At 38.6% G+C, this 18,260-nt stretch overlaps 1 protein-coding gene across 1 annotated transcript; it reads left to right on the forward strand.

The window, feature by feature from the left end:
* The first annotated feature begins 9,784 nt into the window (after positions 1-9,784).
* Positions 9,785-16,875, forward strand: LOC108481486 (uncharacterized). The gene is given in 5 exon segments (XM_017784611.2): positions 9,785-11,393; positions 11,481-12,886; positions 13,494-16,134; positions 16,137-16,780; positions 16,783-16,875. Coding segments are annotated over 5 exon segments (6,393 nt in total).
* Positions 16,876-18,260: the final 1,385 nt, after the last annotated feature.

Raw genomic sequence — 18,260 nt, forward strand, 5'->3', positions numbered from 1 at the left:
TAAACATGTTCCACTATTTTATTTTAAAATTAATAACCCTCATATATTAATTTCAGAAAAACTTTCTTAAAAATATTTCTAGTGGGTTAAAGATCCATATTTCACCTCTTCTTAAGTCAGCTTTGGCTTTACTCTCAAGATTATGGTTATTTAGGTAAGCAATCATTTGCTAATTACATCTTATGTAACTCCTACAATTTGGTGAACAACTCTTGTTCTAATCATCTTATGATTTATCCAAATTACTTGCCTCTAGGTTTCTAATCCTATTAGAGTAACCTAGTTAAGTCATTAACCAATTTTTAACTAGCGAATATCACTTGTTTATTCTTCACGTTTAACCAAGATAAATACTAGTACTCTGCTTTGGCATGACCTACATAGTATTGATCGAGGCCTTAACAAGGGAAAAATTGGAAGGCCATGATGACTTAATATTTTAATAGAGGGATTTTATTAAAAATGTTGCATCTCACCAATTATGATCTACGTCAGTCCATTTAATCTTTTAATTGATCTCATCAATTAATGAGGTTTATTATTACCTAATTTGCATGCTTTAGACATCTATAGCATCTCATACATGAATAAATAAAACAATAAATAAATGCAATAGTTATAGCTCATAAACTATGATGGTTCATCCCAAGCCAATGGGAGAACCAAAAGGAAACCTAAAGGTGAAAGCCGTCTCACAAGCTGTTGATCCACACTGATTGGTCCATCTTTGTTCTCGTCAAACCCACAGTAACTTTTGCAAATTACAATATGCAGAAACTCGTTTTACTTATGATGGAGTATGATGAGAAGAGAAATACAAGAGAATAATAGTAAGGCACGACACGCAGGCTATATTTTATAAAATTACAACCTTTTATCAAATGGGTCATCGGGCTATAACTATGCAATTCAAACACCGTGCATGTCAAAAAAATAGCCTACATCATTCAACGTTTTACTAAGTGAATTATAAAATATCCTTTCCATCTTTTATGGCCTATCAAGTTTTATATATTACAAAACATACTGAAAGATGATGGGGAACTAAGGCGGTCGGAGCGAGCGGGCCGAAGTCAAATGATACCCCAGTTAAATGAAACCTCACGATTTGGTAACTTTTATCAATAGAATCGTTATTTTAGGATTTTAATCCTTGAGGTTTCATACCGAAACAACCCTTGTTCCACTAGCTAGTTTACTCTTACTGGACATTGTAAATACAACCGTTGCATCATTATAGATTTGTCAAAGTTAAACAGTAATAACATAAAACCGAATAGGTCATAGCACCATGATTAACATTTAATCAATTATCGAAAGGAACAGATATCATAATATACTTGGACGATTTGAACAGTAAAAAACGTAACGAAATTAAAGCATGCATCTCATACAATTGCATCACCCAAGTATTTAAACTCGAGTCTGTATCACACAAGTGGCTCTGATACTACTGCTAGAATGCTGATGCCCCCAAGGCGCAGCGGAAAAAATAAAATTCTGACAATCCAACCATGGATCCATGTGCGAGGAACGAATCGGGAAAACCAAAATAATGAAAATGGATTCGAAATTACTAAAACTTCAATCTGAGTAGACAGCGACGCCTCGACAACGAGAATTCTGAACCACTATCGAACCAGGTCGCAACTTTTCAGATGCCGACCTCTACGTAGTCCACCTAGTTGACGATGTACAGAAGAAGTCCCCAAAACAGTTTTAGAGATTTCTTTGTTTTGACGACTGCTAGACCACTCAAAAACCAAAACTAGGTTTTCTTTTTAGGGTTATTATCTATATATATAACTCCCCTTTTAAATTTGGTATATTTATATCAAATATTTTAAAATAAATAAATATAATGATGTTTTAACCAAAAATTATAATTACATTAATTATAACAAAGATTTTGGTAAACTATATTTATTTAAATTTATATACGAACCAACTTCATATATTAATAAAATTATGTTCTCATTATGTGTACAACATTCCTGTACATATAATATGTTCGATATTTGGTTGCCCAATTAAATTAATTCTATAATTAATTTAATTCATGTGACAATAAAAAACAATACCAACTATGTTTTATTCCGATCATCTCAACCATATGGTGTGACCCTGTAGGCTCTTGTAACGTTAGCAGCAATACTAGAACGATTCTAATGTTACATACAATGAGTGGCATCTAGCAATGCATCATTGCTGCATCATTGCTACCTAAGTTACAAGAAGTCATGATTCGACATAACCTTTTGTGATTTATCTTTCATGGATTAATCATTAAGTCCTTTATCTCTGGAATGAACTCAAGTCATGGAATAGTCACACTTGCATAGTTCATCTCATGTTTCTTGATATCTTGAGTAGACTATGATATACAAATAAGTATGACATCTCATATCAACTTATTTGAGCATGGCCATGCATTTCTAGTCTCACTCAATCAAGAGGCCTAAGATATTACTCCCATTATGTAGGAGGGACCTATTCTATATTGATCAACCATATCCCTCTACATAGATTGTGGTATATCCAACATCAGCCTTGATAGAACAACCAGTTACGGTGTACATTTCACTGTATCAAAATATACAACTCATGATGTTGGGATAATGATGATCTCAAGTCTAAGGATCATATACATATTAATCACTATGAGTAATGTTGTGACAATTACATAATAATCCAAGAAACATACTCATAGCGGGTCAGTCCAATATGTTGTTCTCTAACACACATATTCATTCATTGATTTTGACACTCCATATCAATGATAACTCTTTATCATCAATCAACTACATGTTAGTCTCAATGCATTATTGTTGTCCTAGTCAACAATAATACTTGACTAAGGATCTTTTAAGAACAATCATATTATTCTCATGACATTATTATAAAACAGTTTATTTATACACACAAAAAGGAAAACTAAAATAATAATGGAAACGCCTTATATTAACACATGGTAAATCAAGTATGTTATTACAACCATCTCATGATTGATCTTTGGGCATACTCTTACACACGCCCGTGTGCTAAGCCGTGTCCCTCACACGGCTGAGACACACGGTCATGTCTCTGCCCATCTGTTTACTATCATGCATACTGACTTGGAATTTTTACGTACAGGGGATACAAAGTCGGACCACACTCCTGTAGAGCAGACCGTGTGTTACATACAGCATAGACACATGCCCATGTGTCTACTCGTGTGGACAATATAAGGCTATTTACCAAGCCTATTTGCCAACATTACTTACACAACCTGCATAATAGCAACCACAATCAAGATAAGACTATCCAAAGCAACCAAATCACCCATAATAAACAACATTCCATGTGTGCATTTTACTCATTTATGAAGATAACATCTTTGTATATAAATCAAAATGAACATTAACCATCATTTGATGCTTAATACAAAATGAAAGATTTATCCCAAGCCAACACATTTGGCCAAATTGATATTGACACAAAACACAAGTCTAGTTCCCTATACATGCCAAATTCAAATTAATAATCAAACTAAATTGGATGCTTCAATTGATAGTGTGATCGATATCTCTGACTTCCGTTGATCCTTGAGCTAGATAAGCGGCACTATAAAAAGAATGGAAAAAGAGAAGGAGTAAGCATAAAGCTTAGTAAGTTGCACATAGATAATTATACAACATAGCTTTATCATCCATCAACAAATATCATATTGCACAAGTGGCATACACAAAACTTACTCATCAATTTTCAATACACCTCACATAGCATATATTGAGCTCACATTTCATACATAACATATAGGTACCTATACCACTCACAACACAGTTATACTTTCCTTGTTAACTTGAAATCATACATTCACCGTTGAACCATTTGGAACATTATCGGATACTCATTTAGCCTCAAACATGGGTGCAGGTGCCGATGCCTTGTCCCAGATGTTACAAGCCCAATTTACCCGGGGCCCAATAAAACCAAACCCAAATTAAACCTAGCCCATTACCTAGTTACAAGCCCAAACCCAATTTTGGCCCAACCTAATCCCATTACACTAGCCCAACCCGAACACACACACAAAAAAAAAAAACTTTAGCCACCTAGTGCCACCCCTATTGCCTGCCACCAACACACCTGCTCCACTTACACCTGCTCCACTTACACCTGCAAAAGCCAAAAGAAGAAAAAAACAAAAAGGGGCAGAAAAGAAGCAAGAAAACAAGGAAATAGACAATAGCAAATCCATTGTATTTCGGTTATAAAGCCTGAAATCCCGGATTTTTTGAAAGAAAAACACGAATATGGAAATAAAAGAGAGGGAAGAGATTGTACTAAAAAAAAAGAGGGAAGGGATCCAAAAATTGTATCACACGCATATTTTTCAAGGAATCAAACAGAAAAAACACATCGAAGGTTGATCTCCGATTTTATTCTCTTTATTTTCGTTTTTCGTTTTCTTGCTTCTTTAATATTTCTTTTATTTTTTATACAAATCTAATTAAACAAAGATACACAAAAAAACGCAAATAAAAGGAAAGAGGAGGGATTCTCACCAGATCTGGCCCCGTAGCCGCATCGTCGGAGCCCTCCCCTCCGCTCGGCGTGGTTGAGTCAAAAAGGGGGGATCGATTGTATTTTGAAAAAAAAAACGTTTGTAAATAGGGGGCATTTTCTTTTGAAAAAAGAAAAAAATAGAGAAAAAAAAAGCTTCAAAGTTTTCGACTTTTGTTTTAAGTTCTTGTTCATTTTGCTCTTATTTTATATTTATATACATATGCGACAAAGGAAAAGAAAGAAAAAGACTCACCAGAGTCGTTTGGCCTTCTCGTTGTCGGAAGAGCTCCTCCCCAATGTTACAACCGTTCTAAGGAGAGGACAAAGTTTTTTTTAAAAACATTTTTGCGCTAGGAGGGCTTGATCCTCAAATCCATCTGAAAAGGGGTAAAAAATGGGCCTTTTCACATTCTCCGGCCACCGTGGACGGCGGCGCCATCGTCAACGACCGACGGCCGCTACGGTGGTCTGGTGACCGGACCTTGGCCGGATGTTTAGAGGGTGAGAGAGTTGAGAGCCTTCTCTCTATTTTGAAAAATGAATGTAGGATGGTAGGGTGGTGTTTTAACTTTTTTTTTTGTTTTTTTTAAAAAAAGGTTTTTTTTTATAAAAGAGAAATAAAATATGATTTTAATTAATAATAAAACAAAGTGGCATGGGGGAGTGGGATTAATTAATAATAAAACAAAGTAGCATGGGGGAGTGGGAAAAACTTTTTTGCTTGGGACCATGCGCATGTTACCTTTAATTGGGTAATTTGCGCAATTGGTCCCCTCCTTTGTGCTAGCCTTCAATCGGGCCATATTTAAGTTTTTTATATTATTTTAAATTAGCCCTGCAGTCTGTGTGCTATTGCAATTTGCCCCATTTGTGCGGTATTTTAAGATTTGGGGCATTTTCAATTTTAGACCTCAGACATTTATACGCAATTAATTTTAGCCCAAAATTCTGTTTCAATAATTTGTTTTACTTGTAAGTTATCTCTTGGATTTTGTTACTTCTCTCAATTAAGTTTCAGTTATTCTTTTTAGAATAAACATGTTTCTACATATTATTTTGATTTCATACTTTTGTGATTATTTTTTTTCTTTTCTTTTTCACATACATATATATAATTTCACACATCATTCCAAAATTATTACTTGTATTATTACTATTAATATTATTATTCTCTTCATTGTACTATCATTCTTTAGTCTTACATAATGATTGTTTATTTATTACTAGTTCTTTTTAATCTCGAATATTTCCTAGCTTATTCGTTATTGTCTTTTTATTTGTTTTATTCATTTATTTGTTACCTCAAAATAAGATTTTTCGCAAATAAAGACAATATTAGGTGTTTGGCAATTCGGGGAATCGTGCCCTATCGCGCTGGGTTGCAATTTCCTGTTTGTTCGAAACAATTGAATATTCCTTCGGTGCTCCACTCATGCCTTTTAAAAAATTTTCATTAAAACAAAAGAGATGTTCGTATTTAGCAATTTATGGAATCGTGCCCTAACGTGTTGGGTTGCAATTTCTCGTTTGCTCAAAATAATCGAATGTCTCTTTAGAATTTCATTCATGTTTTCTAAAAAAAACTTATAAAGGAAATGTTCGGTATTTAGTAGTTCGGGGAATAGTACCCTATCGTGTTGGGTTGCAATTTCCTATTTGCTCAAAATAATCGAATATCTCTTTGGAATTTCACTCGTATCTTCCAAGGTGAGGCAATGGTCAATGTTTGGAAATTCGAGGAATCGTGCCCTATTGTGCTGGGAATAGATTTTTCGTTGGACCAAATATTTGGGCATCCTTTTGTTATTTTCGAATTACAAATTTTCGAATGTCAAAACAAGAAGATTTTTGGCAATGGACTCGGGTTATTCAAATTTTATTAACAAGAACCACATTTTAAAAACATTTTTAATTTTAGACAAAAGGACAGTATTTAATCAATTTGGTACCAATTTTGGGCGTAATGAGGTGCTAATCCTTCCTCATAATAACTCAACTCCGAGCCTATTTTTTCATATTTTCGTAGACCAAAATCATTGTTTTAGTAAACCAAAATGTTGTATTAAAACAACCCAAATTTCTAGGTAATCCGATCACACCTAAACAAGAAAAGATTGGTGGCGACTCCATTTTCGCTTTTCAAAAAGTCGATCCATCATTTTTAAATCGAAAAAATTAAAAAATGGTTTCGACAGCTTGGCGACTCCACTGGGGAATTCAATCAGAGAGTCAAGCCATAAGATTGATTATTTGCTATCCTTTGGTCAATGAATTGAAAATTTGTTTTGAAAATCATGATTTCTTCAATCGCATTATATGATTGTTACGGTTTGGGTTTTGTAGGATAACTTTGCATTGCATTGCATGACCGTTGTGGTCACACCTTTTAAGTGGGAGTGAGAAACTATGCTTTCGTGAGGTTTTCACCTCCGCATGGGCTAGGGGATCGCTTCTGGAATACATCCGTACTTATGTCTTCGTGAGGTTTTCACCTCCGCATGGGCATAAGGAAATGTATTCCCCTGAACTGAACTTGGTCCATATGAGCCTATAATGGGTGAGGATCGAGGAATCTGCTGATTCGGGTACCCTTACTCTAGAACCAAATCACATATAGGGAACCCTAAGAGCCTTTTTTAGGTGGAGCTAGGTTAAACTGTAGTGGTCTCCCATATAAATATACTTTGATTATCTTTATTTTGCTTGTATTTTATTATTAATACTTGATACTGACTTGTCTCGTTTTGATTGTATTTTGCATGACATTGCATACTAAAGGAGGTGTTGATTCGTATTCGATTACTAAGTTAGAAAGTTTAACATGGAGAATGAATTTCTTAGTAAAGTTGAGGATAATGCGGCTGTCCGCGCATGGTCAGAGAAGTTACAATCAGAAAAAAGAGATAGCTTGACAGAAGGATATATATCAGAGTTGCAAGAATTCACTCGCGTCAATGTAGCATAGAATGAGTTGCAAGAGTTAAGAGACATCTGGGCTCGTTGGGATGAAGAAACCAAATAGTTATTCTATCAAAGCTATGGTGATATATCTTACTTGCTAGATATTAAAGTGAACAAGCACCTGTTCCGAGTCATGGTTCAATTTTGGAATTCTGCTTACAAGTGTTTCACTTTTGGGGAAGTGGATTTAGTGCCTACCGTGGAGGAATAAACTACCCTACTCAGGTGTCCAAAAGTGCAAGTTAGAAAAGCTTATGCCAAGGTTTTTGATGGTCAAACCTTCACGAAGAAATTGATGAATATTTCAGGGATGAGCGAGCCTTGGGTCACTGCTCGGATTCAACAAAAGAGAGATAGTAAATGTATCCATTGGGAGAATTTGAGAGATTTGGTTCTAACACATCCGGATGAGAGAAAGAGGGTTGATATCTTCGACTTAAGCATCTATGGATTGGTAATTTTTCCTAAGGCTTTAAGGCACGTGGATGAGGCAGTCACTGACTTATTCGATCGTCTTGAGAAAGGAATCACACCAGTGCCAGCAATATTGGCAGAGACGTTCAGATCCTTGAGCACATGTCGGAAGACGGGCGGGGGACGGTTTATTGGATGCTCACAACTGTTGATGGTATGGTTTCATGGGCACTTTTGAAAAGTAGACAAGGTTTCTTATCGGGTCTTTGCCGAAGGTTATTCCCCATTGAAAGAGGAAGCAACCATACAAAGGAGAGAGGATATCTCGGAGGAGAAGTGGATGGAAATTCTTCAAAACCTTAAGGAAGGGGATATCGAGTGGAGAGCATATTGGATGGTTCCTGATGAGATCATGTATCGATGTGGTAACTTTGATTGGGTGCCATTGTCAGGAATTTGGGGAGCCACCGGATATACCCCATTACTTACATTAAGACAATATAAATCGAGGCAGTTTGTACCCACGACCTACGGACTTGCTCAGTGTGAATTCTCTTTTAAAGGTGCCCACTATAAGAAGAAGGTTCAGGAGCTATCCGATGCTTGGAAGCAAATTCGTTAGATGAAGAGGTTAGCTGTCGGTTCCATGGTGACACCCGAGTATGATGGATGGTTTAGGAAAAGGATTAATAATAATGTTCCTAGGCCAAGTTTAGAGAATACTCGACCTATGGTAGAACAATTACGAGTCACCCCGTCTGAGTTGGAAATTATAAAACAAGACTTCGAGAAGAAGAGTTCAAAGCTTGGAAAAAAGATCGAACAATTGGAGGAAGAGAAGATGCACCTAAGATTAGACGCTGATGTCCAGAGGTCAGAGGCTGAAAAGTGGAGAAAGGGGAAAGCTAAGGCCGAAGAGGATCTAGACAGTTTGAAGACTGATTACAAGAAGTTACACTTGTCTATGAGGGCTGCGGGGTTAGGTAAGACTTCCGAACAATGGCGACATGAAATTCGAGAAGAAAAGACCAAGGCCGACCGATGGGAAAGGAAATTCCAAGAAGCTCAGGCACGAAATGAAGACCTAGAGAAGAGTCTGTCGGAAAGCAGAAATGAGCGAGGTGAATTAAAGGCTAGGATGGTAGAACTCGAGAAGTCTCTTCATCAATACCGAAACCGCAACACTGCAATGGAATTGAGGGCGAGCTTGAGTAAGATAGAAGAAATAGGAAGAAAAATAGAAGAACTAGAAGCGTCACTGCAGAACAGGGAGATGGGGATTTAGTTTTTCGAGGTAAATGAGGACCATTGGAAGGAGCAGCTTCACCATGTATAGGATCAAGTCAGAAATAGAGATTACATTATGGGAGAAGCCATAACCCAGATTCGGGAGGTAGCTGATTACTTGCAAGCTTTGGTCGTACAAGCGGACATACTGGGAGTGAAATACGAGTTGGAGTTAGATCGGGGACGAGAGCTAGTCTCATTATTTAAGAAAATTAAAACTCTGAACATCAGGGCGAAGTCTTATTTGTAACTCAATTTTATGTAAAGACTTTTATTTTCTAGTCAAGCTTTCTAAAGGGAATTGAATGAAACTTAATGCCTCCTTTGCATTCATGCATTTGCATTACATTACTTCGTATGTATTAAAGGCCATAAAAAGATTCTAATTAATTAAAAATGTTTCAGTAATCTGGAAACCAACGAAAATCTCTCAAGTGCACATCCCTACAGTATAAGAAGAAAAACTCAAGCAATGGATAAAAAATTAGAAAGACTGGAACAAATGCAGAAAGAGATGCAGGAGCAGATGCAAGCACAAGTTCAAGAACAGTTAGCTAAAATCCAGTAGGAAATGAGGGATCAAATGCTGGAATCGCAAAAAAGTATGATGGAAGAGCTAACCCGACTACGGACTAGTAGGACAGATAAAGGAAAGGGTCCTATGACCAATGTTGGAAATAATAATGAAGACTCCCTTTACCCCCCTGGTTTTTATCCAGTAAACGCTCAAGTGCAACATGAAAGGCCAGCCGTTACTGAGGATCCTCTCTACCCCCCTAGTTTCACTCCGATGAATACTCAAATGCCACTCGAACCACACATGCAAAGGCCGTCTGTGACAATCAGGCCCCAACAACAACAGGCCGATACCTCGATGCCGATGAACTATCAGGCTGGTTCAGGTTCTAATCCGGGGGATAACCCGATTAACCCTTGTGTCCCCGATCTTAATGATGTAGTAGAAGCGGAAAAGACAAGGGTGGAGCTTCTGAAAGAACTCGAAGAGCGGTGTAGATGGTTGGAAGAAAAATTTAAAGAAATAGAAAACACTGACTATCGTGGTGGAATTGATGCTAAGGAGTTAAGTTTAGTTCCAAACTTGGTGCTTCCCCTCAAGTTCAAAACTCCAGAATTTGAAAAATACAATGGAACTAGCTGTCCAGAGGCTCACATCACTATGTTTTGTCGAAGAATGGCAGGATACGTTCACAATGATCAACTGTTGATCTACTGCTTTCAGGACAGTTTGGTCGGGTCTGCGGCCAAATGGTACAACCAACTAAGCCGTGCTCAAATTCATTCGTAGAAAGACTTGGCACAAGCTTTCATGAAGCAATACGGCCACGTGACAGACATAGCACCCGATCGAAACACGTTACAAAATATGGAGAAGAAACAGAATGAAAGTTTTAGGCAGTACGCCCAAAGATGGAGAGAGGTGGCGACGCAAGTCCAACCACCTCTTCTGGAGAAAGAAACGACTATGCTCTTTATCAACACTCTGAAAGCTCCATTTATCAACCACATGCTGGGAAGTGCTACTAAGAGCTTCTCAGACATAGTAATGTCAGGAGAGATGATAGAGAACGCGATAAGATGTGGGAAGATTGAAGCAGGAGAAAATACCAAGAAATCAATTCCGAGGAGAAAAGAAAACAAGGTGAATAACACGAGTGTATACAATAAGAGTTATAACAAGCCTGTCACTGTGAGCCAACTGATGACGGTGACTATCAGCCATCAGGGTTCCGCGAGACAAGAGTCTAACTCAAGGCCTAACACAGAAAGAGTCCAGTTTACGCCTATCCCAATGTCCTACAAGGAATTGTATCAGAGCTTATTTGATGCCCATGTGGTGTCACCTTTCTACTTGAAGCCTTTACAACCCCCGTTTCCAAAATGGTACGACACAAACGCCCAATGTGAGTACCACGCAGGAATAACGGGGCACTCAATTGAGAATTGTACCGCGTTCAAAAAGTTAGTGGAAAACCTCATCGAAATGGGTGTCATAAAGTTTGATGACTCACCAGGTCCCAATGTGGCAGGAAATCCGTTACCCGACCATACTAATAAAGGGGTAAACACGATAGTCGAAAGTGGGAGCAAAAGAATCAAGATGGATGTATCAGAGGTAAAAACCCCGCTTAAACGAGTTTGGGAGGAGATGGTGGAAGAAGGTTTAGTCACACGACATCTAAAGGAAAGGCCTAGAGAAGTGAGAAGATACTACGAGTTTCATGCTGATGAAGGCCATGACATCTAAGAGTGCAACAAGTTCAGGTCCATAGTGCAAAATCTGATGGACAATAAGGAGATGGAATTTTATGAAGAAACCAGAGGATCAGAGGAAGAAGAGGTGTACGCTACAGAGGAGGGAACAACAGAAGAGGTCCAAAGAGTTAATTATCCTGTAGTGATCATTTCGAGATCCAAGATCAATGAAGCTGGAGTACAACTGGTGCCAAAAGTTATAATCCAAAAATCGATATCCTTCCCATACAAGGATAGCAAAAAGGTTCCTTGGAATTATGACTGCAACGTGACAATCCCCGGGGGGGAAAGCCCAGCAAGTGCTTCACAGGAAAACCAAGATGTAGGTTTCTATACACGCAGTGGGAAACGTTATGATCCTATGAGTACAAAAAATGAAACCGTTAAAGAAAAGGCCCTTACGGCTAAGCAAAGGAAGGAGAAGACGGTCAGGTTCGAATCGCCAGTCAATGAGTCGGTAACCGAGAATGAAGCTAGGGAATTTTTAAAATTTTTAAAGCACAGTGAGTACAGCGTCGTTGAACAGCTACGTAAGCAACCAGCTCGCATCTCAGTACTAGTCTTACTGCTGAGCTCGAAAACGCATCGGAACGCGTTAATGAAAGTATTGAATGAGACTTATGTCGCGAATGACATATCAGTTAACAAACTGGATCATCTGGTTAACAACATCAGCACTGATAATTTTATTTTCTTTAACGATGATGAAATACCACCGGGAGGTATAGGGTCTACAAAGGCTGTGCACATTACCACACGTTGTAAGGGATTCACATTGCCGGGGGTATTGATTGATAATGGATTGGCACTAAACATCTTACCTCTATCCACATTAAATAGGTTACCCGTAGATAGTTCCCATATGAAAGCATGTCAAAATGTGGTGAGGGCGTTCGATGGTACCAAAACGAAAGTAATGGGAAGGATTGAAATACCCCTTTTAATTGGCCCTAGCACGTACGAGATAGACTTCTTGGTAATGGACATCAGGCCCTCTTACAATTGCTTGTTGGGAAGGCCCTGGATTCACTCAGCGGGGGCAGTGCCGTCATCGTTACATCAAAAGCTCAAATTTATAACTGAAGGTCGATTGGTGGCGGTAAATGCGGAAGAAGATATCATTGCATCCGTTACTAGTAATGCACCGTATGTGGGGACAAATGATAAAGCCATAGAGTGTTCTTTTCGGTCGTTAGAATTTGTAAATGCGACCTTTGTTGTCGAAGGAAAGAAGTTCTCGACGCCCCGAATCTCTAAAACAACAAGAATAGGCCTACAACTGACGGTTGGGAAAGGAGATTTGCCAGGGAAAGGGTTTGGAAGAAGCCTACAAGGGAGGGTTGAAGCACCTATGCTCATGGACAAACGAGACCGCTTTGGCTTAGGATTCAAGCCAGATGCGAGATAGAAGAAAAAAGAGTAAGAGAAGAAATAAGAAAAGAGAAGAGCGCGTTTGAACGGGGAAGATGTTAAGTGGGAGCCGATGACCTTTCCTCACATATCCAGAACATTCGTGTTGGGAGGAATTATTCACGCTGAAGGAAGAGCGACAAGGAAAGGTTTTTCTGAAGAGATGCTGTAAGACTTAAGCATTAACGCCACATATGAGGAAGGAGCTAGAGTAGAGAATTTGTCGGGCATCCGCCCTTATGAGCCAGAAAGTGTTCTAAATAATTGGACTGCGGAAGAGATTCCTATAGTCTTTAGAACCAATACAGAGTAATGCCCAAAACACACCTATTACTTCAGGCCTAGGAGTATTAAGTGTCCTTTTGTGTCCAAAATCGTTATTTCAATAAAATGCATCATTTTGTCTTATCTCGTACAAATATTCTTTTATTCTTTCATTCATGATCATACTATACATGTCATTGCTCTTAAATTCTTTTGTTCTTTGTATCTTCCTTCACACCTACAACAGGTCTCTAGATATCAACGATATGAATGACGCTGCTACTAATTCAGAGTCTCCTTTTGAGCGAGATATGTGTTTAGAGGGATCTCAGGACTTTAAAAATGACAGAGACTGTAACCTATCCCCTGATTTGTTAAGAATGGTAGAACAAGAAGAGAAACAAATTCTACCTCACAGAGAGTCATTAGAAGTCGTGAATTTGGGAGATGAACTAGAAAAGAAAGAAGTAAAGATCGGAGTTGGCATTACCACGGAGACAAAGCGGGAGCTTATTGAGTTACTCAAAGAGTTCAAGGATGTCTTTGCATGGTCGTATCAAGAAATGCCTGGGCTAAGTACTGATATCGTGGTACACAGGCTTCCCATTAAAGAAGAATGCAAGCCAGTTCAACAGAAACTCCGAAGGATGAGGCCAAATGTTTTGTTGAAAATAAAAGAGGAAATCAAGAAGCAATTCGATGCTGGTTTCTTACAAGTGGTTAAGTACTTAGAATGGGTAGCCAATATCGTCCCTGTCCCTAAAAAAGATGGAAAGGTACGAATGTGTGTAGACTATAGAGATCTGAACAGAGCTAGCCCGAAGGATAATTTCCCATTGCCTCATATTGACACTTTAGTGGATAATACGGCATGTTACTCATTGTTCTCCTTTATGGATGGTTTCTCAAGGTACAATCAGATCAAGATGCATCCCGAAGACATGAGTAAAACCACATTTGTGACCATGTGGGGAACTTTTTGTTATAAGGTGATGCCTTTCGGATTGAAGAATGCGGGAGCAACATATCAGAGAGCCATGGTAACCCTGTTCCATGATATGATGCACAAAGAAATTGAAGTCTATGTTGACGACATGATCGCTAAATCCCATATAGAAGAAGAGCATGTGCAAGTCTTGACGAAATTATTTTTGAGGTTGAAAAAGTTCCAACTGAAACTCAATCCAGCAAAATGTACCTTTGGGGCCAGGTCAGGGAAACTGCTAGGATTCGTAGTCAATGAAAAAGGGATTGAGATTAACCCAGATAAAGTCAAAGCCATACAAGAGTTACCTCTGCCACGTACTCAAAAAAAAGTTCGGGGATTCTTAGGGAGACTAAATTATATCGCTCGGCTTATTTCACAACTAACCGAGAAATGTGACCCCATATTTCGCCTCCTCAAGAAACATAACCCTGGTGTTTGGGATATGGAGTGCCATAAGACTTTTGACAAGGATAAGCAATATTTGTCTAATGCCCCAGTGCTGACACCACCTAGTCCAGATAAACCACTGATACTGTATATGACAGTATTTGAAAATTCTACAGGATGTGTGCTCGGCCAACACGATGGGTCAGGAAGGAAAGAAAGAGCGATATATTACCTCAATAAGAAGTTCACTGAATGTGAGACGAGGTACTCGCCAATTGAAAATTTGTGTTGTGCCTTAATTTGGACAACCCGACGACTGAGACAATACATGTTGTATCACACAACTTGGCTGATTTCTAAATTGGATCCTCTGAAGTACTTGATGGAATCAACTGCTTTGAACGAAAGAATGGCCCGATGGCAAATTCTGCTTTCCGAATTTGACATCGTCTATGTAAATCAGAAAGCTGTAAAAGGGAGCGCAATAGCAGATTTTCTAGCCAATAGAGCTCTAGAAGACTACGAGCCTCTGAACTTTGATTTCCCAAATGAAGATCTGATGTACGTAGCAACCACTAAAGAAGACCATCAAGAAGGTCATCCTTGGAAACTAAACTTCGATGGAGCATCAAATGCTGTGGGTAATGAAATTGGGGCAGTTTTGGTATCCCCAGACGGAGATCATTATCCCTTCGCTAGTAAATTAGATTTTGACTGTACAAACAATATGGCAGAATACGAAGCATGCATCATGGGCATCCATGGAGCCATAGAACGCGAGATTAAAATACTAGAAGTATACGGAGATTCTGCGCTAGTGATTTATCAACTCAAAGGTGAATGGGAGACGAGAGATCCCAAGTTGATCAATTACAGAAATCTAGTCCTTGAATTGATTTAAGAATTTGATGATATCGTCTTCTACTATCTCCCCCGAGAAGAAAATCAGATGGCCGACGCCCTAGCAACTCTAGCCTCTATGATCAAGGTGAACAAACAAGAAGATATGAAATCGATCCAAATGAGTATTTACGAGGCTCTAGCTTATTGTTACAACCTTGAAGAAGAAGTAGAAAATGATGATCATCCTTGGTACCACGATATCCTGCGGTATGTGAAGAATCGTGAGTACCTCGACCAAGCTACTGAAAAAGAAAAAAGAATGTTGAGAAGACTGGTCAGCGACTATGTCTTGGACGAGGAGATTCTATACAAAAGAAGGAAGGATCAAGTACTGTTAAGATGTGTAGACGCTATTGAGGCCAGGAAAATCTTGGAAGAAGTTCATGAGGGCGTCTGTGGAACACACGCTAACAGCTTTACAATAGCTAGGAAAATTATGAGATTTGGTTATTATTGGTCCACCATGGAAGGAGACTGTATTAACTATGCCAAAAGATGTCATAAGTGCCAAATCTATGGGGACAAGATTAACGTGCCTCCCTCACCTCTGCATGTTATGACTTCTCCATGGCCTTTTTCGATGTGGGGCATGGATGTGATTGGGCCAATTTCACCAAAATCTTCAAATAGACATCGATTCATCTTTGTGGTTATCGATTATTTCACCAAGTGGGTGGAGGCCGCTTCGTATGCTAATTTACAAAATCAGCAGTTAGCAAGTTCCTAAAGAGAGAGATTATCTGTCGTTATGGAACTCCAGAAAAGATCATATCTGACAATGCATTGAATTTGAACAACAGTACAATAGCAGAGGTCTGCAGTCAGTTCAAGATCAGACACCACAACTCGTCGCCGTATCGCCCGAAAATGAATGGTGCAGTCGAAGCAGCCAATAAGAATATCAAGAAGATTGTAGGAAAGATGACTGAAACTTACAAAGATTGGCATGAGAAATTACCGTTCGCCCTCTATGCTTATCGAACATCCATCAGGACCTCTACTGGTGCAACTCCTTTCTCATTAGTTTATGGAATGGAAAAGGTTTTATCCATCGAGGTTGAGATTCCTTCTCTCAGAGTTTTGACAGAAGTAAAGCTAGATGAGGTAGAGTGGATCCAGTCTCGATACGATCAGTTGAATTTGATCGAAGAAAAGAGGCTAAAGGAAATTCGTCATGGTCAAATGTACCAGAAATGGATGATGCAAGCCTACAACAAGAAGGTTCGTCCCAGAGAATTCCACGAAGGAGACCTGGTATTAAAAAAGATCTTGCCTATACAAAAGGACTTCAGAGGAAAATGGATGCCAAATTGGGAAGGACCTTATGTGGTGAAGAAAGCTTTTTTTCTGGAGGAGCATTGATATTGACTGAAATGGATGGCAAGACTTTGCCCAATCCTGTGAATTCAGACTCGATCAAGAAATACTTTGCCTAAAAAAAAAAGGGAGAGGCCAAGGCGAAAACTCACAAAGAGCACTTTGAGACCAAAGGGATTTTGAATTGAAAACCCGTAAAAGGCGATTCAAACTTGGATCAGAGGTTAAACCTGCGGCACTCTTGTAATATCTGAATTAGCAAAGAGGAGAGATCTTACATCTTAGGGCATCGACAAGAGTACTCTAGATCCCCTAAACAGATATTAAGCTCAAAAAAGGGTCTTCAAGAAGTTCATATAGGGGAGTTCATGCTGCGATATTTGGGGCACCTATCTTCCTTTTGCTTATTTTGTCTTCCAACAATGTCTATGTTCTGTGATTAATCTATTCCCTTCAAATTTTGTTTCTAATAAATTTCAGTTCTATCCATTGTTACGATCTCTCTCAAGCATTTTTGTATTTAAATAACGACTAATGGACTAATGACACTTTTGCAAAAAGGAGTTCTGTATATTACTCTGAAAGTTTCTAAATAATACAGGAACCTGAAACAGGACTATTATTTAGAATTAACCAAACCTAAGGATCGAAAATATTTGAGAAAGTAGAGTTAAGTTGGGACTACCACTTCAGATTTTTTTCCCAAAATCCAAAATGAACAAGAGGACAGGATACAGTTCCAGTGACAGAACCTTGATGAACAAAAAGTATTAGCAATCCAAACATTAAAGGATCATTCTCATAACATACCACACTCATGCATTTATAGATCATTCATGACATACCTAGTTAGGGGCATTCTGATTCATTTCGATCATAGCATCCTAATCATTTGGCATAAGCATAGGTATTTGAAACAGATTCTATAGATCATACCCTTAGAGGATGGTGTAGCAATGTCTGAAAATTACAGATCTCATCTCTCTGAAGTTGCAGTAGAGTAGATCGACACAAGTCTTATCTCCCTGAAGTTGCAGTGGAGCAAACTAAAGATAGCAAATCTTATTTCCCTGAAGTTGCAGTGGAACAGATTGAAGCTATAAACCATAGATCTCATCTCTCTGAAGTTGCAGTAGAGTAGATCGACACAAGTCTTATCTCCCTGAAGTTGCAGTGGAGCAGACTAAAGATAGCAAATCTTATTTCCCTGAAGTTGCAGTGGAACAGATTGAAGCTATAAACCACAGATCTCATCTCTCTGAAGTTGTAGTAGAGTAGATCAACACAAGTCTTAACTCCCTGAAGTTGCAGTGGAGCAGACTAAAGATAGCAAATCTTATTTCCCTGAAGTTGCAAATGGAGCAGATTGAAGCTATAAACCATGATCTCATCTCTCTGAAGTTGCAGTAGAGTAGATCGACACAAGTCTTAACTCTCTGAAGTTGCAGTGGAACAGACTAAAGATAGCAAATCTTATTTTCCTGAAGTTGCAGTGGAACAGATT

Source organism: Gossypium arboreum, chromosome 10 (genome assembly GCF_025698485.1).
Source record: "Gossypium arboreum isolate Shixiya-1 chromosome 10, ASM2569848v2, whole genome shotgun sequence".
NCBI classification, from domain to species: domain Eukaryota; kingdom Viridiplantae; phylum Streptophyta; class Magnoliopsida; order Malvales; family Malvaceae; genus Gossypium; species Gossypium arboreum.